At 35.6% G+C, this 27573-nt stretch overlaps 1 protein-coding gene across 1 annotated transcript in view; it reads left to right on the plus strand.

The window, feature by feature from the left end:
* The window catches only part of GALNTL6 (polypeptide N-acetylgalactosaminyltransferase like 6), a 571078-nt gene that overhangs the window by 182271 nt on the left and 361234 nt on the right, over positions 1–27573 (plus strand). Inside the window, exon 3 of the mRNA XM_072406052.1 lies at positions 17791–17929. Within this exon, the coding sequence (XP_072262153.1) occupies positions 17791–17929 (139 nt within the window). The remainder of the gene's footprint in view (positions 1–17790; positions 17930–27573) is intronic.

The raw sequence follows: 27573 nt of genomic DNA on the forward strand, positions 1-27573 counted from the left end.
TAGAGAAACCACCGAATGAAAATGTGTTACTGGTGGTGCTGATTACTATGTACCTGGGAGTGGCCAACCACTGCAATGGCTCCCTGAAATTTTCACAGCGGCAAATTTCTAGTTTGTTTTTTCTATTTGGAGTTGTATAACTGGATCAAATATGTCCATAGGGTTTGATATCTGGGATATGTTTATTTCCCTAGTGGTTGAACGTGATGGACTCTTGATGTCTTTTTTCAACCTTACTTACTATGTAACTATGAATACCATAGCTAGCCTTTTTAGGCCAATTGTTTGGGATCTTTCCCCGCTATAATCTATTTTACTTTAATATCAATAAAATGTCCTAGCTCATATGCTTCTACTATACATTGCACACAAGTTCTCCAGCTAATAGTAAAGCTAAGTGTCATGACAACATTTTCTAACCCTGCAGCCAGTACCTACATCAGAAAATAAAATGACAGACGACTTACGGTAGAGATGAGAAATTACTTAAGAGCCTATAAAATGTTTTCTGTATAATCCTGTTGATACACACACATGTAATATACTGTAGTTTGTGAAACTATTAACACTATTAACGTCATTTTGTGTGCACATTTACAACACCTAATATCTAATAAAAAAGGTCCACAATATGACATGATAAAAAAGCCAAATTTATATACAATGATAATTATCAATTTACTGTCAGTGGTTATTTGTAATAGTTTTCCGTTTAAAACATTGTATGTCTTCTCACATGCCAGATCGACAGTTTGCCTTTACTGCCATTTCATAGAGTTTTCTTTTTTACTTTGATATTATTGAAGTTAAGCTTTGACTGTAATTCACTGAAGGCAACATATGAGAGGAAGCAGATGCACATTTGCACTTGACAGCAAGGCTCATCAGCTTCCATTCGGCATTTTATCTGGTACAACATGCTGGTAGATTTAGCAGATTATTTGCCAAATCCACTTGTGTTTTATCAGCATCTGATCTGGGGCACACACTACTTACAAAACTTAATCTTTGATTATTTCTGCTTTGGCACATACCTTAATGTCCCATGAGAATGAATACATTTTCACTGGAAAGAAAGCAAATATGTGTTTATTAGAATATTTGATGTCTCATCCAGTTGCATGATAATTCTGCTAATACTACTTTATTCAACTTTGGAGTCTTTGATTGTTTTTTACAGTTGCTAGTGAAAGCACCTGGCAGGAGTGCTGCTGCTGCTGCTGATTCCTTGCCAGGTTTTCTCTACATGTGTTGTATCCGCTGCAGACAGCTGATATTATTTTTCTTTGTGTGACAGTAATTCTGTACGCCACCATCTGTTGAGCTTAAGGACTTGCCCTATCTCTTTCAGCTGTAATATCTTTATCGCAAGCAAAGACAAAACATAAAAAAAAACAAATTCTTTATTTCTTTTGAAATCTCTTGAGAAAGATCTATGCTTTTATTTCTTGGGTCCTGCAGATAATATATCAAAGGCAATGGAACTGCTTTATTCAACTGGATTTGCATTTTTCACAAACAATACACAAACTTGTATTATTTGTCCTGGAATAAAAAAAAGTGATGCTGAGAAAATGGGAATCATTCCATTTAGATGAAGGGCTGATAAATATTGGTTTCTTGATTCATTGTATGTGCTTTGCTTCTTGTCAGGCAATACATTATTTTCTGTGGGCTTCGTCACTAAAAGGAAATACAAAATAATATAATGTATGATGATTTATTTATATGGGGCAAGCAGAGTGGGAGAACAATGCTTGAGGAATTTACTACTGTGGAGTTTCACGTGAGCAAAATATACATACAGATTACTTTAATCGGCGCGCACCAAAAAAAGAACAATTTCTCCTCTCAGTAATAGCTGTACTAATACTACCCTAATAACTGGGCACCTCAAACCATTTTGTTTACAATGTCCCCCACATTCAAATTGGCTCAAAAGAAAAGAAGCTTTCATGTGTTCCAATATTCCTTACTCAGTGACAATTCTAGGCATTGATCAGGAAATAAAAATGACTTTGTAGGACAGTTTGTAAATCAGAATTTCAGTACATTTTGCAAAGAACTTTAAATTTGACAAAACTGAAGATTTGTTGCATTACAGGGCATTTTTTGCACGGCCCCTCACGGATGATCTCTGGTGGGATCCAATGTGGATCCAATTGTTATTTGGAGAGCATTACAAGCCAGAACCATTTTCCATTATTTCATGGCAGGTCAGGTCAAGGTGAAACTGATCAGCATCCCAACCACCATTCAGTTTTGCAGCAACAGACCACTTTCTAAGCATTATTTGTAATACATGTATATGACATGTTGTCACCATAGATCTGGGCTAAATATTGTAACTACCTTTTACAGTTCGGTGATTTGGGATAGGGGAACAAAACAACTGGCCTTCGGAATCAGAAAAGTAGACATCCAATTCTAAGATTCTAAATAATGTATAAAAACTAATACATGGATATTTTTATGTAAAACATAAATAATAAATATGGCTGATTGCTTGGGTGGATTTAAAAAAATTAATATGTTTCTACTTTATTTAAAAATGTTCCCTTCCAGTTCATGTGCACGGCAGCACATGATTGGCTTTACCTTCCTCATTTGGAGTGTGGTAAGCAATTACAAGAAGCTAATAGCAAGTCAAAGCTGGGAACCTATACTAGCTGCATTTAAAAATGAATTTCACATTTCTGATGGCCCTATTCTGGTGGAGGGTGAGTTGACATGTGAGATTACCATTCCTACATAACCAATTCCCTTTTCACCAAGGTAAACAAACCAGACATAGCTATAAACAGATACGACTCATCTTTTGTTTCAATGGCAATGCCAATACCTTGTCCTGGTTAAGGTTCTTGTTGATGTTCTTTACAGGCAATCAGCTTCAAGATAACTTAACCCTAAGGGTCTGAGCCCCTGTCAGGTTTTTCAACCACAGGCTATACCCTGCTGGTAAAACACTCTATTTGAAAATTGTACATTGTGTTTGTTAAAGTTTGGTTAAACCCCTAATGACAAATTTCTCAGGGAATGTTCAACCCCAAACAAAAAAACAGGTAGAATTACATGGTATACCCTGGAGTCTACTCAACATATCCTAACAGGTAGTATAACTTAAAAACTCCAGATCTACCAACACAGCTTAAAGTACAAAGTACAGCTTTCTGTTCTCTGTATGCCTACTGATTGTATAATTGTAAACATATTTTTAAATAACCTTTTTAAAGTTTTGAAGTGACATACTTATTTCCTATTATTTTATGATTCACTTCCTGCATAATATATGTGATGATGTTTAATAAATTACACCTAATTCACCCTGTCTTCATTTACTAATCTTGTTAATCTGGCTTTTCTATCTAATTTAAAATACCTCCTTCACCTTTTCTGTTTCAATTAGGTAACATATGCCAGGGAATATTTGCAGAACCATTTTCTTTTTGATTACTGTACATTAGCTGCTTCTCTACTCAACAAACAATTCTTACTGTGGGGACAGCTGTTTTCTTAGAAGTATTTTCATTATTCCCATTAAGCAGAAACAACTGTTTTTACTTTATAGTTATCTTTATTTAATATTGTTAAATGTTCAATGCCGCAAGCGTTCAAAGCAGATTTTCTTTCTAAAGCTGCCCATTTATTGGTCAAATAATGTTATTATAGGGCTTATTGCCATTAATTGTCCCCTGTTTAGTAACTGTGACAAAGAGGACATGGAAAAAATGCCCACATCTGCACCTGTAGAGCGTTTCATCACATAAATGCAATAATTATGCAAGGTTCCTGCACATATAAGAAAATTCAGTATTAGTGCTGAATGTCCAGACCATTCTTTTTTGGTTAAATACAAGTTAAAACCTTTGTCATGTTTTTATTGATATTTATTTTCCAATGGGTATTTAACCCTCTTTCTTTGTGACTGGGCCTGAAATAAATATAATATTGAGTCGAGACTGGATCAGAATTAGCTTAGGTTTTAAGCATTCCTTATTCTTTCAAACACACAACACACAATATTTCTTGATATAGTTTAGAATTGAACTTACCTTCAGTTGTACAGTTACACAGGCTTTTTTCCTGTACTAAAATAGCTTACTCTGGTTTCATTGGACATTGTGCACATTAAAAGCTGCAAGTCATATAAAGCCAACCTAATTTTCCTACCATTAAACATACAGCATCATTTACCCCATTCAACCTAAGCATTATTATCCCTAGCCTTCCTATTACATTTTTTGTTTTTTAGTTCTTTCAATCATGGATGGTTAGGGCCTGATTTAATAAATCTTTCCAAGAATGATAGACTATCATGGAAGAGCCTGGGTGACCCAGCAAACCTGGAATGGATCTGTTTCAGAATTTAAAGAGTTTCCAATTAATAGCAAATAATTTGGTGGGTCACCCAGGATCGTCCTTGATAGTTTATCTTCTCCAGTCTCAGGGAGTTTTATTAAATCTGGTCTTTAGCATCACACTTCGACCATACTACATTTTCCGGTTTTACATAGATACATAGTAGGTTAGGTTGAAAAAAGACAAGTCCATAAATTTCAACCACTAGGGAAAAAAACATACCCCAAATATAAAACCCTATAGGACATAGTTGGTCCAGAGGGAGGCAAATAAAAACCCTGGTACAATTTGCTTTAACAGAGGAAAAAAATGTCTTCCTGATTCCATGAGGCAATCGGATGTTCCCTGGATCAACAGTCACTGTTTTTTTTTTACTTTAAAGCCATTTTAATACCAAGTTATATTCTGTGCTTGTAGAAAAACATCCAGCTTTTTCTTAAAGAAATCTATAGTAGTTGCTGAAGCTACTAACTGGGCAGCACAGTGGCTCAGTGGTTAGCTCTCTGGACTTTGCAGCACTGGGTCCCAGGTTCAAGTCTCAGCCAGGGCACTATGTGTATGGAGTTTGTAGATTCTCCCCATGTCTGCGTGGGTTTCCTCCCACGTCCCAAAAACATTGCCTTCCCCTCAGAATTGACCTTAGATTGCTTTAATGACATATGACTATGGTAGGGACACTAGATTGTGAGCTACTTTGAGGGACAATTAGTGACATGACTATCAACTTTGTACAGCGCTGTGTAATATGATGGTGCTATATAAATACTGTGTAATAATATTTCCTGAGGGAGCCGATTCCACATTTTCACAGACCTTACAGTGAAGAATCCCTTTCTTATCCGAAGCTTAAACTTCTTTTCCTCCAGACGCAAAGAGCGCCCTCTGGTTCTTTGTAATGATCTCAAAGTGAACAATGGGGAAGAGAGTTCTCTATATAAATTGTTTATCTATTCATACAGGGTGATCATATCCCCCATTAAACGTCTCTTCTCAAGGGAGAATAGATTCAGTTCAGCTAACCTCTCCTCATAGCTGAGCTCCTCCATTCCCTTTATTAGTTTAGTTGCCCTTCTCTGCACTCTCTCCGATTCCACAATGTCCTTTCTGTGCCCAAAACTGGACTGCATATTCCAGATGTGGTCTGACCAATGCTTGTACAGGGGCAGGATTATGTCTCCATCTCTGCAGTCTTTTCCTCTTTTAATACAAGAAAGTACTTTACTATCTTTAGATATTGCAGCTTGGCATTGCATGCTGTTATTAAGTCTATGATCCACCAGAAACCCCAGATCCATTGCTGACTCCCCCAAGTATATTCCCCCTAAACAGTATGAAGCATGCATGTTGTTAGCTCCCAAGTGGATAATTTTACATTTGTCTATATTAAATGTCATTTGCCACTTGGCTGCCCAATCAAACAGTACATCCAGGTCTGCTTAGATTATAGGCATCCTGTATGGACCTAATTCCATTACATAGTTTGGTGTCATCTGCAAACACAGAAATGGTACTTTTATTCCCAAACTCTATATCATTTATAAAGATGTTAAACAGTAAAGGTCCCAACACTGAACCCTGGGGTACACCACTGATAACCTTAGACCATTCAGAGTATGAATCATTAATTACAACTCTCTGGTTGCGAATCTTTAAGCCAGTTCTCTATCCATTTACAGATTGACTTTTCTAAACCTATTGACCCTAACTTGCATATAAACCGTCTGTGGGGTACAGTGTCAAATGCTTTAGCAAAGTCCAAGTACACTATATCAACTGTTACTCCACTGTCTATATGTTTACTTACTTTCTCATAAAAAGAGAGTAAATGTTTCTAGCAGAAACTCCTCTATGTGGTTCTTTATCAAACTCTCCAAAACCTTTCCAACTATGGACAATAAACTAACCTGTCTGTAGTTTTCTGGTAATGACTTTGATCCCTTTTTTTAGATAGGGACCACATTGGCCCTACGCCAATCCATCGGTACCTTGCCAGTGACTAAAGAGTCTCTAAAAGTTAGAAATAAGGGCTTTGAAATAACCGAGCTCAGCTCTTTGAGGACACGAGGATGTAATCCATCAGGTCCCGGTGCTTTGTCAAGCTAAATTGTTCCCAGCTGTTTCTCAATCATATCAATTCTGACTCATTTAAGGCAGTTTAGTGTGACTCATTTAAGGCAGTTTAGTGCTATTATGAATTTGGACTTGAGAACTGCATTTTCTTTATTCCACGTTACCAACCCAACGGCATCCTTTAAGGGGCCTACATGCTCAGATCTGATCTTTTTTGATATTAATATATTTTAAAAAATTGGGGGTTTGCCTTACTTTCCTTTGCAATCTGTCTTTCCATTTTGATGTTTTGCACATTTTATCTCTTTTTTACATCTTTTGTTATGTTCTCATAGTTTTCAAATGATAATTATGATCCTTCATTTTTATATTTTTGGAATGCCCTTTTTTTAACATCAGCTGTGATCCACATAGGTTTTAATTTTAGCCTCTTAAACCTATTACCCATTTGAATATATTTTCCAGTGTGCTTTTGTAGAGCAGACATGAAACATTCCCATTTTTGTTCAGTGTTCTTTAAGGACAAAATTCTCTCCCAGTTCAAGTCACAGAGAGCCACCCTTAAAATTAGAAAATTTGCTCTCTTTAAATTAAAAATATTTTTATCTTTCTTGTTTTTGCTTCATGTTTACAGCTTACATTAAATGAAATCATATTATGGTCACTGCTACCCAGATTATCTTTTATATGCACATTTGTTATATGCTCTGCATTGTTAGAAAGAACTAGGTCCAGCAAAGTAAATTTCTATTTTGGCTTCTATAAACTGTACCATAAAATTATCTTGTATTAAATTCATAAATTTCTTCCCTTTTGCTGTTCCTGTAGTGTCATTACTCCAGTCAATGTCAGGGTAGTTGAAATCTCCCACTTTTTGCTGCTTTTTCTATCTGTGTTAGTAGTTGATTTTCTATTTCTTTCTTAGCACTGGGGACTCATAGCAGACTCCAATAATTATTTGTGTGTTATTCAACCCCACATTCAACTCCACCCATAATGCCTCAACCTCATTGCTTGTTCCATCCGCAATTTCTTCTTTCACATTCACTTTTAGATCACTTCTCACATACAGACAGACACCACCACCCTTGTGTTTGTCTTTACAAAAGAGAGTATACCCAGGAATATTGACAGCCCAGTCATGCGAAGAACAAAGCCAGGATTCAGCAATACCAACTAAGTCATATTTCTCCTCACTCATTAAGGCTTCCAACTCCCTTATCTTGTTTGCTAGACTTCTAGCATTGGTGAACAGGCTCTTTAAACCATTGCTGCTTTTACCATCATTGTTTGCCAAATTCTTTTGTTTTTCAGTACTACTAGTACTGCACAATCCAATGTTTGTTTGTAACATTGGAAGCTCCTTTCAATAATCCATAGCCCTCCCCCCAACTATCCCCAATCCACCCTCCACTAGTGTCTGACCCCTGACTAACCTTTCTGCCACCTTATTTACCTGTCCCACCCCCTCTGTCCTAGTTTAAATATTCCTCCACCATTCCCCTAAATCTTTCCCCTAGCACAGCAGGCCCCCTTTCATTTAGGTGCAAACCATCTCTGGCATACAGATTGTACCCAAATAAAAAGTCAGCCCAGTGCTCTATGAACCCAAACCCTTCCATTTTGCACCAGGACTTAAGCAATGCGTTTAGCTGCCTAAGCTTCCTCTACCTTTCCTTTGTTGCGCATGGCACAGGCAATATTCCAGAGAATATAACCTTGGAGGTCCTTTTCCTCAACTCAAAACCTAGTTTCTGAAACTGATTTTTAAGGATCCTCCATTTTCTATCTTTATTGTCATTGGTTCCAACATGGACCAAGACAGCTGGGTCCTGTCCTGTTTTCAGGAAACTTTGTAAGGAAAATGAAAATATAAGTAGATCGCAGTTCACCTCAATGACAGATCAAGCCATATTCTCTTGCAAATTAGTACAAAATGAATTAAGGGAAAAATTTAAATTTACTTTACTACTATTAATGTCACTGCATTTCTGACTGCACGTATTCAAATGGTCCCTATTATCTTTGAAACAAGCCTGTAATCAATGTACAAGATTTTCCTTACTGACAGCTTAAATGATAGAACAAGTGTATACTAAATAAATGACATTCTCTGGAAAGCTTGTGTGAATCACTGATTAATATTTAAAAAAAATGTAAAATTAATTTTAGAGTCACAGTATTGAAAGTGTGTGAACTGTATAGAATTATGTGAATTAATGTTTAAATGTGATGGCACATCATACCAGAGGACAAGCCGTCATACCAGAGGACAAGCTGTCAGGAATTCTAGGCACACAAAAGTCAGAGATATTAAATAATACTGGTTACAATTATCTGACAAATTTTATTCCTTGGAAATAGTTTTTACTTGTGCCCACATTAATTTGGTAATTTGGTGTTTTAGTGTTTTACTATTTTAAGCAGTGATGTAATTGTGTTTCACAACCTTATGAAAAAATTAACGCTTTTAAAAAGCCTATTTATAACAGGATAAAAACATTTATTTCTTCTAGATCATGCTTTGTCCATCACTGCCCATTTATATTAGTGTTATGTAAATATGATATGTAGACTTGGATATGTAATCTTATCACTAACTGTCCATCAGACGTGCTCGCAATTGGATCCCCTTACCATACTCATATCTCCCAACATATCAGAAGCCCAATTTTTGGGAAGAAGCCAATTGAAGTACCAGTATGTTTTTGTAGATGATAGAAAACCTACACAAACTTCAGGGAAGCACATAAATCTCCATGCAGGTAATAATCTGGCCAACAAGTTTATGTAAAAAGCTAGTTTATTAAGCACTATGAGATATTTTTGCAATTGTTACCTTAGGGAATATGTAAACCCACACACTAAAATCACATCAGCTTTATGATGTAAATATCATTTTAAAAGTCATTTGAAATATGTTTAAATCTACAAATATTTAAATAATGCCTGTTCTGTGTTCATGTTTCGATATAGGGTAACAATGCATCTCCAAATATTTCTCCTTTACTGTCACCTGGCCACATTAACTTCTGCAGTCCTAATACATTACACAAGCATCAAATCACTAGAAATGCCACGTAGGCTTGCTATTGGGCATTCATAATAAAAAAGGGCAACTGGGACATCCGGTTCCAACACCTGATGTATTAAACCATGTGTGCATCAGCTCCTTTCTGCCATGGCCATTTTTGGCTTATTCATTGTGACTCTTACCATGTCCCATAAACAGCTTTCTGATAAAATCTGCAAAAAGTTCTTCACTTCAGCCTGAGGACTGCAAGTGGGGCCAATAATAGAGCCTACATCTTCTGGCTTCCACGTCATTTATCAAAAAAGAGTGGCCAAGGTAAGATTTATCACTTTTTGTGCAGAGGCAAGAAAGTGTGAAATACCCTCAAAAACTACAATGTACTGTACTAATTTAGGCATGATTTTTTCTAAGATCATATTGTATAATTTGGCTAGTATGTTTCACAATATCAGGGGTTAAATTGGGAAAATGTCCTATTATACACATACTTATGTGGACTCCCATTTAGTCCCAGCTTGGTTTCTCCTGTGGGTTCTGTATTCCCCCTATCCCTCCAACTGTTGGGGGGTGGTAAGATCACAATACTTTTTCTATGTTTTTACTTACAAATAGTTGGTGATGGGGCCCCTCTAAGCAGTAATTTATCATATGGTTCTCTGAATAGTATTGAAACAGTCTTTTTCAACCTTTATCCAAATTACCTTAATCCAAGAAACAAGACAAGAGTATTTTCAGAGGAAAGTTAGGGAAATGCAGCCACTAGTGTTCTGTTAGTACATGTTTTATACAATATGAAGTGTTTGGCAGCCTTGTTTTTAATAATATAGTTCTATCTAATGCGTTTTGTGAGCTGTACCTCTTGCTTTGTGCAACAGAGCTGTTTCCACCACAACTATCTTTTGTAAGGTTAAGTGGAAGTTCATGTAGTGCACAGAATGGCCCTGCTTCATTTAGTTGCAAAAGCAATTAATGTGTTCTAAATAAGGCTTTAGGCATACCAAAATGACATATAATATTAGCTAAGGGACTACTTTAATATTCCTTGAGTGCACTTTCCATCCCTTAAATGCTACTTGATAAATTAGGGCTTTCATGTTCATTTTACATGCATTTTACTGCACATAGCCTGACAAAAAAAATAGAAAAAGCTACTCTCTTACTGCATCCATATATGAACCCTTAATGCTTAAAAACACACCACAAAGCAAAACAAGAAAACAGTCCTAAAAACATTTCACTTTTTGGATATAAAATTTATGATAGTGCTTGGTTGCAATTTCCAGCTTTACTAGATATTTTTTCTGAAAGATGTGATTGAAGAGCTGGGTCTCCAAGATATTAGTAACTGCTACAGGGAAGAATGTTCAACAAGCAAATTTCTGTCATACTCATCATATGAAAAATCTATAGTGAAACAACAATTTATTATGGTGCTGAGGATTTGTTAGTAGAGCATTTTAAAATGAAGCTGGAAAATCTATAATGGTTAGAACAAATAGAAAAAAGAAGTGGTAAACATGAATGCTTACAGACCTTACCCATGAGAACATAAAGTATGTGTTTTTATGATAATCTTATGTACAAACAAAGAAATCAATTTATGTAGTTGTGTATTCACTAAAAAACTATTTTATTGTATTTTTCAATGCAGTCACTAAATTGTGTTCATATGACCCTTCCTAAAACCTTGGACAGCAGCACATAGATCGGGCCTGATTTAATAAAGCTCCCCAAGACTAGAGAAGATAGACTATCAGGGTTGAACCTAAGTGATCCAACAATAGATTTTTTTAAATAATTTCCTATTATTTGAAAAAGGTTTTCAATCAAGGATCAGATCAATTTCAGGTTTGCTGGATTAACCTGGTTCCCCCATTATAGTCTTTCTTCTGCAGTCTTGGAGAGCTTTAATAAATCAGGTGCATTGGGATAGAGTGGGCACTAGAAGCCAGTCAAATGCTGCTGTGCACACATGTCTTGACAGTGTTAGTAAGAAAAATATGTTGTGTACACAGGGTAAAGACATATGGCTGTGCTGCTGGATCTTGCAGAACTAACACAGTGCAACTTTACCTATCCGCTTTTCATCACAAGGTGCCACCATCTTGCCTTTTATCTTCTTCCCAGGTTAATTAACCTCTAGTGCCTGGGGATCACAAACAGGAGGATTCCCAGGGATGTAAGAATGATTGCAGCCCTGAGAATCTACTTCGATCCTGGGGTACTGGGGGTTAATTAACCTCTAGTGCCCGGGGATCACAGTGGAACTCTCAATGGAGTTTCTGCAGCCAAGGCTGCAATCATTGAGTGTGCGATCCTCAGGGCACTACAGGTTAATTAACCTGTAGTGTCCCGGGGATGATAGTGGAACTGCAGAGATTATCTGCAGTTCAGTTCCCACGGTCACATGACTGTGGAAACTTTGCAGTCACAGCTGCCTGCAGGCGATCCCCGAGCACTAGAGGTTGAATGGGGACAAGTTTCCCATTCATCACATCTAGTGTCCTCTGTTCTTGGATAGAGAAACTCTATCCAAGAACACATACAACTAGTAAAGAGCTGCAAGAGCAATCTTATTGCTCTTGCAGCCCCTAATAGTCCCTAAAAAACCCTGAATTCTCCCACAATTGACTTCAATAGTGTGCAAATTCGGCATTCGATCACTTGAACACTAATAAACTGTAAAGAGTTTTGGAAAGTGAGAATTGTATTGTATTTGTGTCCCTTTTATTTCAATTTTTATAAGTAAAAACTATGTCACAGATCCCTCGTAGGACCAGGAGGTCTTTTCATCCTGTATTACTTACATCCCACTCCCCTGCTGCCAGCAATACCTCTCCTCATTCACTGGTTCCTTCTTGGTCCAGATTATGTTAATCTCTACTAGCTGCCCCTCAGAGGACTAGAATATTCCCCAGACAGGCTGGTAGACATGTGAACACCACCTGAAATGCCTTTTTTCCAGCACTCCCTCTGGTTGTGGGTTCAGATGCCTACTGATCACATGGCCCCCATGTTGCCTGAACAAGGGTCCTGATTTATTAAAGCTCTCCAAGGCTGTAAAGAACACACTTTCATCAGTGAAGCTGGGTGATGCAGTTAACCTGGAATTAATTTATTAAAAGTAATTTGCTAGTAAACGTTTTAAATCTTGAAACAATTCCATTCCAGGTTTTCTAGATCACCTAGCTTCACTGAGGAAAGTCTATCCTCTCCAGCCTTGGAGAGCTTTAATAAAGGTCCAAGGCCCAAGGCGTTCAACTAGGTTCTGTTTTTATTCTCCATTTGTCCCAGTTTGCATCTCCTGATATTGATACTCTGATATATTGACCTGACTATTCTTAATTGCTGCCTGCCCGTACCTTGGCTTGTCTGACTACGCTCCTGCCCTTCGCTCTGCTACTACGCACTTGGTCTTAACCAGTCAGCAGTTCACTTCCTGCGCGTATGGAAGCCTCAACCTGGGCATCGCCTCCTAAAGTTTTTTTTTTACTCCTTGAGGAATGTTCTGGTGAAGCCAGAGTTCTATATATTTTTACCAAAACCTTTTAGAATATCTGGGGAAGCCTCCTGTTATATGAATCTGCAACCCAAATATTGAGAACTAATGAATGCATGTATTGAGGATAGATTCTGTATCATTATTTGAACAATCTAATAGAATAAAGGAATGCAATTAACACAAGATAAATGCATAAAGGAAAAGCTGAGTCCCCAAGCTTGCAGATTTGGTCCCCTGCATAATGAACTCAAGGCAGATATAAACGAAATAAGTTATTTCAGTTTATATATATTTTATCTGTGTACTTATGATTTTATGTGGAGTTCATTTTTAAATGCAGGAATTTCATGTCTCATGTGTAAATTTGTGAATTATTCAAGGGTATAGCAAGAGCAGCTAATGGTAGCAGAATAACTAAAGTTTTATATCAGAAATAAACCACATTAAAAAGAAGAGTATTACAGGCTGTTGTCTACAAGTAATTTCTAATTTTTGCTTTATTTGAAGATAAACTTTAGACAGACAGCTAATACACAACTAAAATACATATAGGGTACATCTATGTACTGTCATACCTGCCCAAACATAATAAGTAGTGTCCATGTAGTAGTTTGACCATTCCATGGAGGGATCAGGCAGGTACTACATTTGGTTTAAAATATTGCTGCCTATAGGGATTATAGGCAGCTATCATTTTGGCACATTTATGAAATTTTACTGGATTTATTTAAATTGTATTAAATGTAATTTTTATTCATACATAAGCAAATTAAAATGTGAACTTTTGTAATGCAGTAAAAGATAATCCCACAATGCTGCATCTCCCTTTCCAAACTCTGCTGCATGAGGATTACAGGAAGCTATTATAAAGACATATTCATGCACATTTACTAGATATATTTAAATTACATTACATTTAATGCTTTTTAAAAAATACTTAACTTGATTAAACTGTAAACATTTGCCATCTGGACACTAGCTGTAGATATTTTGTATAATTCAGCTGTACATGACAGTTCAGAGACAGGCAGTGTAAAAATCTGAACTTAACCAAATTAAAGTTAGATATGCACACTGCTGTGATCACTTTTACTTGCAAGATATGACAGCATGACATGTGTGCAAGAAAACCACAACTATAAAGCAAAGAACATGACAAACGTCAATCAGAGAAGTGAACCACATACTGCAAGAGACAGGGCCCATTGGATCAAGAAATGGAAAATCAGAAGGCGCAGCGCGCTTATTATCTGTCACATTGATGTTTCCTTGTGGTTTAGTTACACTTACTAAAGTAAAATGGAACTAAAAATTATCATGAACACTACAGCAAGGCTTACATATTCCATTAAAACTCAAAAATAAACTTGGATATAGAGAAGAATGAACCAAATCAAAATTTGCTTCACTGCCGATTCGCTTGAATTTGACTTAAAAACTTGTTCCATCAAGAAATAGCTTCCCTGTAAATTGCCAAAACAGCAAAATGGGGTTTTAAAGTAAATGTAAGCCCTTAATGAATGAGTTTAAGTTTGTTAAAGCACTGTGCATCGTGACACAATTGACAATTTTTTAAAAAAACACCTCTTATGACCACATTATCATCCTATTTTGAGATTGGTATCTTTTTCCCTTTAGTGGGGAAATATCCCCTCCTGGGATATGTGACGTAGATATCCCGGGAGGCTCTGCGCTCACATTCAGTCGTGATCGCCGTGGTGATTAGGACATAAAGAAGTGGTGCTGCACCCTTTTAAACAAAAATCCAAAAACAATTTTTAGTTTACATATAAGGGGTTTCTATACTTTTATGTAAAGTAAAAATTTTGAGTTTAGGTCCGCTTTAAATAAAGATACTGTCGTGTGATTTACAATACTTAGTTGTCAATATTTAGTGATAAACTAATTTTCAGAAAGGCGGCATATTTTTGTAAAAATGCAAACATTTTGGCGAACTATTGGTTATTGGTAAATAAAAAAGTATTAACATTTCACTGTTTTTTTAGCAGCTGTCATTTTAAATACACAGTAAATCTAAAGATCAGTGCCAGAAAAGTCAAAGCATTAAAGTAAAATACAAAATAAATGGTCTGTATATGACTAATATGTCACCGAATGTATGTATATTACAATTTTTATAGAGAAAACAGCTTTGTGATAATTGCCTTATAACCCTTCACAACATTCATTGAAATACTTGAACCTAAGCAATTTCCTGAAGTTATCCAATAAGCACTGCTAGCTGGGAAAGTGTAACCTTAGATACACACATTTCGCACTCACCTTAACCACCGGTCTTCATATTGGTAAGTTGACACTGCAGGATCCTCTTTCTGCTCTCTTCATACTGGGCTATCTTTAATAGTGCAAAGCATGGCAGCAAATTCATCACTTCAGCAATGCACTGAGCAATGTGAGGGCAGTGTGCTGTAGTGATGGATCCTCAGGGGCGGGTCCATGATGCCCTGTGCTAAAGATTTTTAAGTCATGCACAATTCACTCCAAGAACGTCTATTAAGAAAATGAGATTACTGCAGGAGAAAGGTCCCAAATGGAATGGTTTTGTTTATTTTCTTTTTTGATTTTTATGATTTATTAAAAACTGCAAATACATGCAATAACATAAAAGTAACATGGAATTGAAACATTTGTAACATGTTTCTTTAAATATACCAATTTTAACTCCCTCATTTCAAAATACAGGGTGCAATATCTTTCTTTGATAGAAAATCATCCAAAAAAAAAAACGAAAAATTGCATACAGTTGGGATTTACCAATCTGATCAATCCAGAACTGATTTCAAGCAATGGCTGAGACTATAGCCCTTACTGCAGACTTTAAATCATTGAACCTCTGATGAGTAAGGGACAATAATATAACTTTCCTCTGAAAGAAACCTTTATTATGTCCAGTCAATTTATATTGACATCCAGTATACATCTGACACACTTATAGCCATAACTAAATTCATTTCTTTCAGTCTCTTCTTTCTCGACAAAAGATGGACATTGTTGGGTAAAAAAATGTACATTTGGTTTTAGGATTTGAATACATTTAGGGAAAACAGCAGCAGGGCAGCAACTTCTAATAAATACCTTAAAGCTCTTAGGAGTACAATTTGCAAGGAGAAGATGTTTGCCTTACCCTATTTCACTTTCACAAAATAAGCTAAATTTTATGGTCTGTAGGGGAAATTGAACTTGGCAGGCTTACCACTGCATAGCTCAAAACTACATGACACAGCCAATTTAACACAGCGAAACCAGCTTTTTAGCATTTTGAAATCTCTAACAGTATAATTCCTCCTTAAAACTTATAGCAAAAGAAACTAAAGGAAGAAAGTAGCATTAATTTTCCTTATTAAGGTATATATTTTATATAATCTCTGTCTGCTTAGGAATAATCAATATATTACCATGCCATATAAGTAGCTCCCTTAGGAGCCAAATGTCCATGAAAGGAAGGTGACTCACTTACTCACCTAATTTTCAACTTTAGAATATACAGAACATAGAAACAAAACATCAAACCTGCAAATGACATTCACAATACCAAATGATGGATACAAAGTCTTTTCTACAGCACTAAATAGACAGCCAAAACTAAAATAAACTTCATATTAATGCCTAGGTACCCTTCTGCCTCCAAAATAGCTCTGATCTATCCAGACAAAAGGTCTGGATATCTATCTGGTAACAGATCATTAACAGCACAGGTTATTAGGTAAATCGCTTCTCCTAGCCTACCTTCCTTCCAAAATGCATTCTGCCACCACCTCTTCACCAGGTTAATAATGCATACATATTCACCCATCCACATGGTGACACTTTCTTTCATGCGTTACATTTTTTACCAGTTTGTAGTACAATAGATCGCTTGTGCTAATGGACCAGACAGGCTAGACCCTTCCCTCATATGCATCAATCAAAAAACTATAACCTTGCTGGTTGCTGGTTCACCAGTTGTCCTTTTTCAGATCACGTTTGGCAAGTACTAACCATTTATTAGAAATATGCCACAAAATGTCTCATTTTGGGGATTATCTGAGCCATTATCTAGCCATCACATTTTGTTCCTTGTCAAATATTATCAGATCCTTAGTCTTTCCCATTCCACCATCAACCTAAAAAAATGTCTACTTACTTGCTGCCTAATATATTTCACCCAAAAACTCAATAGCAGGATCAAATTGTAATAGGATGATCAATGTTGTTCACTTTACCTGTTGATTCTATTATTATTTAGTTCATTAACTATGAATATATACAGGCAGTGCCTGAGTTAAAAAAAGATAGGCTCTGTAGGTTTGTTTTTAAGTTTAATTTTTATGTAAGTTGGAACAGGTACATTTTTTTATTTAAATGCATCTTGGACAGATGTTTGTCTTAACAGATAATTAATTTTTACCTTTCCGTATGTAATTAACTTTCCATAAATGTCTAAAACAGCAGTACAACCTTAGACAAGCTTGATGTTGTAGTCAAGGGAGGCTTGCACAGAGAATAATCACAGTGTTTCCTTAAAAGATTGGGATATCATTAAAGTTATTTTACACTTTAAGCAAAATCGTTTAGTTATCTCACAGTAAAACTTAGTTTTGATAACAAAAAAGGCTAGTTTCTACACCAATTACTCTATATGCTTGATTATAAACCTATTTCATGTCAAACGTCATGGATGTGCATGCATTTCATATGAATAGTTTTAACATACTAATGTAAAGAAAAAACCACAGGCATCGCATAAGAAGTGGATATATGGGATAATCTGGCTAGTGCTTTTATTTCCCATAGGAAATTGATCATCTTTCATTTTTCCTTCCAGGCAAAGGTGAACATGGGAAGCCGTATCCTGTCAATGAACTCGATCAAGATGACACGGCTTATAGAGAAAATGGGTTTAATATATATGTTAGCAACAATATCGCCTTGGAGAGATCCTTGCCTGACATACGACATCCTAAGTAAGATGATGCTTCAATCAAAATATCCATTAAATATATTTTAATATTATTCATATAATGCATTCAGTCATAAATGGTGCTGGGTCATTATTTCATTTCACTGATGTTGTAGTTGGCAGAAAGGCGCCTTGTAAAGGTTTGTAAACTATATAGTATTTAGTTGAAAAAAGTCCTACATAATATATATATATATATATATATATATATATATATATATATATATATATATATAAAGCAATCTCAGAAGAGATAAGTAGTTATTTAAAAGTGCCTTCATGGTCCATGGCTCAGTAGAATTTACATTTGTGGAACATCAGAATGTTTGGTATATTGGTGTAATATGGTTGTAAAACAAAAAAAAGACCATCTGTTCTACCCTATTAATTTCCCTTTGTTGCTACACTCCTATCTTCTCTATACTAATGGAGGCAGCTATGGTTGTTGTACATGGTGTACTTTACACATCTTTTTTTTTTGTTCCGTTCCATTACATGGTGGCTAAGGTAAGTAGTAAAAATAATAACATAATTTATGCTGCCTTTTCAGCTCACAGTGATTAATAAAAACAGTGCAATTTGGCAAGATAAATATGTATGTTTCTGTATTTGCTAAAAAAATTTCTTGAAAGTATTCTGAAAAATAAAAAAGAATGCAACCACCATACATAAGTATTACTGAGCTATTACATTTTTGTTTTTGAGTTTAGATATGTTTTAAGTGTATGGAAAGCTGCAGAATTATATGCAGTGTATTTATCGGTGACTGCACATACTTTCAGTGCCTTCTGCCTTATAGTAATGCGGAACATGATACTAAACCTCACATTCATATTAGTTCATTAGTTTTATGGGCTGAACCACTTACAATCAGGAATGCCGGTAGGATAGTAGAGAACTGTGAAGAAGTGCTAAAACTTTTTTGTGACCAGGGTGCAAAGCCTTTGGATGCTGCAAGTATATCTGGGTGTTCTCTCTTCAGAATATTTTAGCATTCTTGAAGTGAGTTTTTTTCAACCCATACTGTTGGGATCAAAAAGCAAAATCCATGAAAGCCAAGAAGAATATACAAAATGTAAAAATAGCATAATAATATTTCATGTCATTAATAAAACAAATTTTATTTCACTTTAGCTGAGAGACATAACATAGAACAAATTTAAATTGGCTATGCTGGCGCTTGGGAACTATTATTATTTTAATTGCTGTTGCTATAACTTTGTTTGCAGCTATTCTTTGTCATACAGTTGCCACTAAATGTATGACAAGCTGGCATCACCTAAATATCACACTGCAGCACAGAAAAGGTCAGCCTTCAAATTGTCATTAGGCATGAAAACTATTTACTCAAGAAAATGTGAAGAAAAACGTAAAACTATTGTTTCCTTCTCACTGTGTCATAAACCTTTATTAGAGGCAGATAAGATTTTAGGTCTATGGCTTTTATGTTTGTGCTGCTTTCAACCAGAGCTTCCTAGAGTACAAAAAAAAAGATCCAGTCAATCACAATGTAGCAGGCCAACAGTAAATGCTGTTCACAAAGCCTTCTACTGGCAGTATTTATGAATTCAGATAACTAGTCAAGACGTTGAAATGTACAGATCCTATTGTGAAGAAGAGCTGTCAGTGTCAAAGAAGCTGGATCACACAAACTAACTATTCAGTATAACTGGAGTGTATTCACTGCTGCTGGAAAGGGCTTCATCTACTTTGTTGGGAAGGAAGACAGCTTGAATACCACATGCATTTGAACCATTATGGTCTTTATGAAACTGATAGAAGATTCCATCCTTAGATAGAAGATTTCCACTTTTTTCTACTTTTCCAATTTCCACTTATCTTCACTACTTAGAATATACTTCAATGTTTTTTCCTTGCAACAATTTAGATATGGAAACATACAATATTAAATATCTTTTTGCTGAACAAAGCAATTACACATACCACATAATAGCAATAAATGTTACAGAGGTCTTCTTCTGCTCCAGTTTCTGCCTTTTCCAGTAATTTTGCCTTAGTACGCTTTCCCTAGAAATTCTAATCATATTGCTATTACCTTCTTTATCGTAATAAGTACCTGTAAATTAAACATTTGGACCTAAAATGAACTTCCGTACATACATTCCCATGGCCCATCATACCAGAATAGTCCTTGATATTTAAGCATGGAGACTGCTAAAAGAGTAAGGCTACGTGCACACTTGCAATGCTTCTCGTCCGACAACCGGCTCAGGGCCAATATCGGATGAGAATCTGGCATGTGTACAGCGCCCGTTGTCCATCTTCCGGACCCCCTGGCGGATCCACGCACGATGGACAACAAACTATGGTAATGGAAGTGAAAAGGGAATGCGTGCAGCAGGGTGCTGCTCCGTCGTTCTCCCCCTCCCCTCTCCATATAGAAGAACAGAGCTGTATGTACAGCACACGTTCATGCATCATGCAGTCATTAGTCATTGGAAAGGATTGTGAAAGATCCTTTCCAACAACAATTATTGCACGTGTGTACCCAGCATAAGGTATATAAAACAATGTGTTACAAGTACCTTGGATCTGTGCTAAAAAAATTCTTTAATAGTCCTATTGTTTCAGAGGTGTCAGGATACTGGTACTGTTCCAGATATTTGGCGCTCCTGCCCTAAAAGGACAACTTTTACTGACAATCATATAGGGAGCAGGACATGATATGAGTACTACTAGCACCTGGGCACTGCTAAGCCTCAAATTTATAATAAAGAAACTGATAGGCACCACTTTCAGCTATTACAAGTTATTGGACCCCTATGTTTATTCTAAAATAGAAAACTGATTTGTTATATATAAATTATATAAGTTGGCACTTTTCCCTTGATTTAATTAGATGTTTGACTTACTGTATATAATAGTAAATTGAGACATGCCATACATAATTAAAATAGCAATTACAATGTGCCATTCAATGAATTAAAGTACTTATGCATTCAGATTATTCCCTCCTGGATGGTTATGGGTAAAATTATCCTTGTAGAATTAGATCTGAATCCACAGAGATTCACTGCAGAGTACCAGCATTTAATATTCACAGAGTTTCCATTTTGCTAATCAATTAGTTCATTCATATATATAAAAAAAACATCAAAAGGGTTGTTAAGCTTTAACACAAAAAAGCTTTACAATGACTGCAGATTTTAGGAAAGGAGTAATTTTGCATCATTTCCTTATTCAAACAAATTTCAGCACTATTCATATGTAATTTCTTTGAAAAATGTGAAGATCTCTTTACAGCATTTTAAACAGTAGGTCGTGTCTTTTGTAACTCATCCAAAATACAAAAGATACAAGAGTTGTACAATACGATAAAGTAAGAATGCCTGACTATTTAAGCTCTGTTATGATATAATTCCGGGCTGAATTGGCTGACATTCATGTATCAGCTAAAAAGATACATAATGTAATGCTTTTCCTCTAGTATCTCCACTGATACAAGCAAAGCCTTAAGGACACACTGGTAGCTTAAAAATGTCTAAAGTCCAAACAATGAATGTTACACTTTTTAAAATAAAACAAATATTAATATTATTAATAGCATTAACTAAAACTGCATAATCATTAACAATATAATCACTGTCATCACCATTAGGAATATCATTCTAGTTATTGGATGTATTTGCAGATTTGAGCAGCTGAACATTTTCTATTCTTAGGGAAGGTTATTTTTTCTTAGCGTGTATTCACTTCTGAGTAAATGTTGCAGGCTATTTTCTTGTCTGATTGAATGTTGTTTTTTCAAACACTTGTTCCAAGATTGTCTCCTATAGACTTCAAAACGGTTCAACTTGAATATTGATTTTAGTGGACTTCTCAAACCAAACCCAATCCCTGTCTACCAACAAGCATGCAGAACAAGAACTTGCTTTTGTTTGCCTTTTGGTTATTTATTGCTTTAGTGACTTATAGAATTAAAGTCAGAGGTAGCCAGGAAACTTTTTTTTTTTTTTTTGAAGGGGCCCGTAATGACAGCAGTTTCACTCAGTAAATGTTAAACTATGTAAATGTAATTAAACTGAATTGTAAAGGTGCTTAGGGGCATATTCAACTTTCCATAAATATCTAGAGCAGCTTAAAAAAGTCTCAGTGCTGGAATTTTTTGTATAAATGTGAAAGGGGTTGATTTACCTTCAACCAAAACAAAATTGCTGAAGTTTGTGAACTATGACCATCTTCCATAAGCAGAGTAAGGGAACTGTTCTGCTGCTGGGTGCCCACCATTCACTGTCATACTCTGACAGCTAAAAGAACTGAAAACCATATATAAAGCTGTAATTCTAGGAATGAAATTGATTGTTCTGCTGTCTATGCTGTCTTATTCTGACACTGACCTTCACCATACTTGACTGACCTTGTTATTGCATAAGTACTTTTAGTCTAAACTATCCTGAAATACCATGCTGCTAATCGATGATTCTGGTAATCTTCAAACTAACAGTTGTTGACTTGATTGACTGCACTTTAAACTTTCAATAGTTTCTTCATTCTTTATAGTATAATGTAAGTTTATAGAGAAAACAAGACACTTATGTCTGAATATGGTTCTTTCTACAGACTGCTTTATGTGGTTTTTCCTATAACAGGGGGAAAAGCCAATGCAAGGCCAATGGCCAATTGTTGCTTTCGAGAACCATGCTGCAATCCACTGCAGACACATACAGAACTGTTCACAAAATGATTTCATTTGAATGGGAGCAGTTGGGAGGCTGCAGCAGAACAATGTGGTCAACAAGTCGGAAATGGCCCTTAAAGATGTCAGCATTGATTCTATTTTTAAAACTGCAGACTAAAACACAAATATCATCTTGTATCACCGAGCCTTATGGTGGTCCACACAATACTAGTTTTTTGTACATCTGTTAATGGGGAAAATTGTCAGGTCAAGGGTGCCATTTTACTGTTATAGCTAACCCTGGGAAAACATGCTTTGGGCTTTCTACAAAGCAACATCTAAGATACAATGTTTGTCAACAGAGTTCCAGCATATCTGAGAAACTGGTAACAGAGGAGACTGATAGACCTTGTGTTTTTTATGGAGTTGGAAGCAAAATTAAATCTAAGGGGTTATTAAACAAAAATAATAAACAAAAAAAAATTATTATTAAAAAAATAAAATATCAAAGCCACCAAATTTTGAATTACTTTCAGTAAATCATCCAAACTAAAAATAATTGGTTAGTCTTGGATTATTGACTAATTCCATGTAAAACAGAACTGGTAAATTAATATACCAAATGATATCACTGCAAAAAACTGGAATTCACATTCAATGACGCTGAGACTAGATGACTGGCAGAAAGAAAAGTGCAAAGCTAAAGGGGAGCTGACATGAACAGCATGATTTAGTGGGAGAGGGCTTAATACTTTTAGCCCATCCAGTGGTAAATTAGATGCATTTAAGATACCTGATACTCTGGGTTGATATAATACCATGATGAAACTGGATGAAAAGATTATTTTTTTGTGCAATCCTAGTTTGCCGTTTTAACATGAACTACTTTGTAAATTCCTTTGAAAAGTCATCAATTCTTACATTTACACCCTGGCATGTTGTTCTCTAAAATGTGTGATAAAGATTATTCACTCCACTGGAAGGGTGTCAGATCATTATAGCACCTTGACAGTAATGGGGTCAAGGCTTATTTTACTGATCTGTGCATACCTGATGACCTCATGGAATATTGGTCTAGTTACACTGCTTTCTATTATTATTAGGTGAACTTTGCTTAATTCTTTCATTTGTGTTTTGAAATCCTTACTTGTCTTTTGTATTTCTGCCCATATGCCACATTTTTTGAAGGCTTTTGAAACCGTTTTATTTATCTGTGTTCTAGTTAGAGCCATATATTCTAAATTCATGTAAATGGGTCAATTCTTCAAAAAGGCTAGACCAAATGATCATGGGTGATCCAGTGGATAACTAGGTCCATGTAATAAAACAGTGGCCCAGACTTCCTTAGTAACCCATACATTAGGTTGCTCGCCATTTAGCCTTAGCCAACACCATCCCCCACATGCACAAAAAGAAAACCTTGGCTGTACCAAATTGCAGTTTGAATAGTCATTGGGAAAATATGTTTGCACCTGCTTTACATTAATTTATTTTATACATATTGAGTAGAGGCCATGGCCAGTTTTACTTCCCATAGCAAAACATCATAAAATATGAATTAGCAATATGTTGATTCACTGGGCAGAATGTAAAAGTGGATTGGTTAATAAAATAAGTTTTTGGTCGGATTTGAGAAAATCAGTGGTAAATGTGAGTATCCACTATATCCATTTAGTGGTAAAATTGCATTGAACATTGCCAACTATTTAATGCAGGAGAACCTTGACAGGCAATCCCAATTGAACCTTAGTCAAGGTTGTACCGAAATGCAGAATCCAAGCTACGACTAGCACATATATTTAAGCTATGAATGTTAGTGCACCTAAGTAGGCTGAGTATGACAGTATTTAAAGTACTGAACCAATAAATGTCAAACATACTGCAAATGGAAAGTATGGATGCAGATAGAAATTTCATTAGTGCACAAAATGTGGAGAACTTACAGAAAAAAACATTGCCCTAGAAACAATATGATTTTGCACAGAGATAGGATCGGTGACTGATGTTTGAAGATATCATAAAACTATTGGTGAACAAAAATGGCAGCAGCTTTGATCTATTTGATACCAACAGAAAGGGAAATGTGCACATGTGTAGGGTATTATACAAAACAGCATGGAAGAATCCCAGCACACTTTCAGGCTAGACAGAAACAAAACTAATTGGTTTCAATAATGTGAAAATGCATGTGGAAGGCACCTCTGATAATTGTAATCTCTAAACTGTGCACAGCTGTGGGATATTGAACTGTTCAAACAGAGAGCAAGCTCACCTGGAGGCAGCCTTTTCCACACAGGTATAGCAATGCACCATATGCCTAGAATCACCTTTGAAAGGCAGCTGAAGACTTCCACATTATGTCTGCAAATCCAAACAAACAAAATGTAGATTGTTTCCATAATATTTAGATACAGAGAGTGTATCTACCTTCAGCTTGACGCAGGAACACAAGTGAAAGCAATAGCAATAGCAAGAGCTTAAGAGCTTTATTATTGCATACTCCTGCTAAAATCATTTCAACCTGGCTATTTAAGATGGCCAATAATCCTGAACCCAGAAAGGGGGAGATGCCGTCACCAAAAATGGAGCAAGAAGAGGTGAGTTTAGAAAAAAAAATTGTAGGCAGGGAAAACAGGCAAGTAAGATTATTTTAATGCAAAAGAGACCTGTCCCTTCTTCTTAGCTTCCTTGTTTTTTTCTTTTTTTACACTTTTTTTTTAGTTGTTTTAATGTGTACACACCGTGTGTTCGGCCACTTTAAATTGTAGGCTGTTAACAGTAGAACTATTGTATGAAACTAAACAATCATGTAAGGCACTATGGTATGTTTAGTAATCTAATGATGCATGTTTTAAAAAGTTTGCACTGTAACACCAAAAAGTTACAATACCTTGGGCTGGACTTTCACATCAGTCAATTATGTCTGTTTTATTTTATTGGTAGGTCACATCTAGACCTACCCAATCCCATCTACTAAACCATGCCTAACCATGCCTCGCCCCAATTATTACCTAATGAAACCCTGGTATGTGCAGCATAGGCAGGAGGTGTTGTCTAAACTCACCCAGAATTAATTTCACAAATAGATTGCAGAATAAGCCAGACTGGTAAAAAGAACTTCTAAATTTTAAATGTAGTTGTCAGGTAAATTTACTGACAAAATGAATATTTAGGTGTTAATTTATATATATTTTCACATAGGATTTACTGTTACCGAAAGTCTATACATTTTTCATATTGGATTCAATTAGAAAAAACGTTTGAATTGAAGGTAAACGTAGGTGTTAATCTTGGAAGACAACAAACAAATATAACCCCCAATGTCATGTCCAGATCTGTATATAAGCAATCATATGCCGCCAGGCTTTGTACTTTAGTATTTGCTGCGAAAAGCCTTAAGTACCAAATTCTTGGGCCTGTCAACTAAATTCTATACTACAAAGCTACAAAGTCAGGAATTAGAAAAAGTCTTTAGTGAAATACAAGACATTAGTTCCAGATCATACAGAAAATATCACCTCATAGAAGGCCAGCATCTTTATAGCGAACTTTATTCTCCAGGCACTCATCAAGGAAATCTACCACAAAGTACCAAAGGAGGAGTTGCAGCATGTTTACGGCTATATATTTGCTAATTGCAAATTGAAAGCAATTATCTACATCAGACAGCAATTTGCACTGCAGTCTCTATAGTCTGCATGTCAGATTCCTTCCCTGAGAAGCCAAAGCACATGGCAGGCTTCTATATTTTCTCTCACACTATGATTTATTTCTATTGATCAAACCTCCTGCTGATTCATTTTATATGAAGTGCATGTGAGAGTTGAACTGCTAAAATTGTCATAGCAGGGTGTGAAAAACCTTTTAAGTATAGAGTAGCCATAGTTTAAGGTTTCAAGTCTTTCAGATATTACCAAAGAAGATAGAGTCTTTTTGAGTGTGCTGCAGAATGAAAATGATAAAAATGGAGATTTAACACTTACATGATGAGCCTAGGAAATGAATAAATGTACTAAAAAGGTTCTAGAAATGCAGACAAGTCACCCTAATATTCTGTAAGAGATATTATATATTGGGGGGAATTTGTCTTTATTTGGGATATTGATAAAATAACAAGCTAACTTAACATTTCTTATAGCTGTGGTTAAAGGAGAGTCCACCATTTATTATATATATATATATTGACCATGACAAATATATATATAGTGATCATTCCTAACTTTATTAGGAATGATGAGAAGTCAATACCAGTCAAAGGGGCTGTCTATCTGTATCCATATGTATATCTGTCTATCTATCTATCTATCTATCTATCTATCTATCTATCTATCTATCTATCTATCTTAAAATGAATCCAAATTATATAAAAATATCACCAACTGGTATAGAGCTGGGTAAATACTCTTGGAAAGTGTATAATGTTCAGATCCCTATTCAGAATTCATTTTATCCTTAGGGTATGATAACTGCAAAGAGGTATTATATTCCTGCTCATTCAATTATAACCAAACATAAGGTGTTTGTTAGAGATTATTTTCAACATGATCCCTCTAAGGATAATTAAAATAAAGACAAAGATCATAGTGATTTGGCTTTCAAAAATAACAAAAAAACAAAGCAAGTCTGGATAAAATGCACACAGAGGAAAACAAGCTCAGTGGAGTTATATTTCAGTCTGCTTCTTAGTATTTCTTGATATATCCAAGCTATCCTTTATAATTTAAGCAATTTGCAGGTGATGGAAATCTGGCACCCTGTCTGTTATATAATTTTGTGCTAGAAAATATAATTTGTTAAGGGAAAAATGAAATAAAATAGCACTGTATAGAAAGATACCACTTCAACCTACCAGGAAAAATGCCAGCAAAGCTATATGCCAAGTAAATTGGAGCACAACACTAGCAGTGCTTTATCATATTTGACGCAGATAATAAGTCTTAGATTTTATCTCAGTACCATTTTTTCAGGAACAATATATAGAGTTCAGTATTTGTTTACTATAGTTGTAA

The sequence above is a fragment of the Pyxicephalus adspersus genome, chromosome 3 (genome assembly GCF_032062135.1).
Source record: "Pyxicephalus adspersus chromosome 3, UCB_Pads_2.0, whole genome shotgun sequence".
NCBI classification, from domain to species: Eukaryota; Metazoa; Chordata; class Amphibia; order Anura; family Pyxicephalidae; genus Pyxicephalus; species Pyxicephalus adspersus.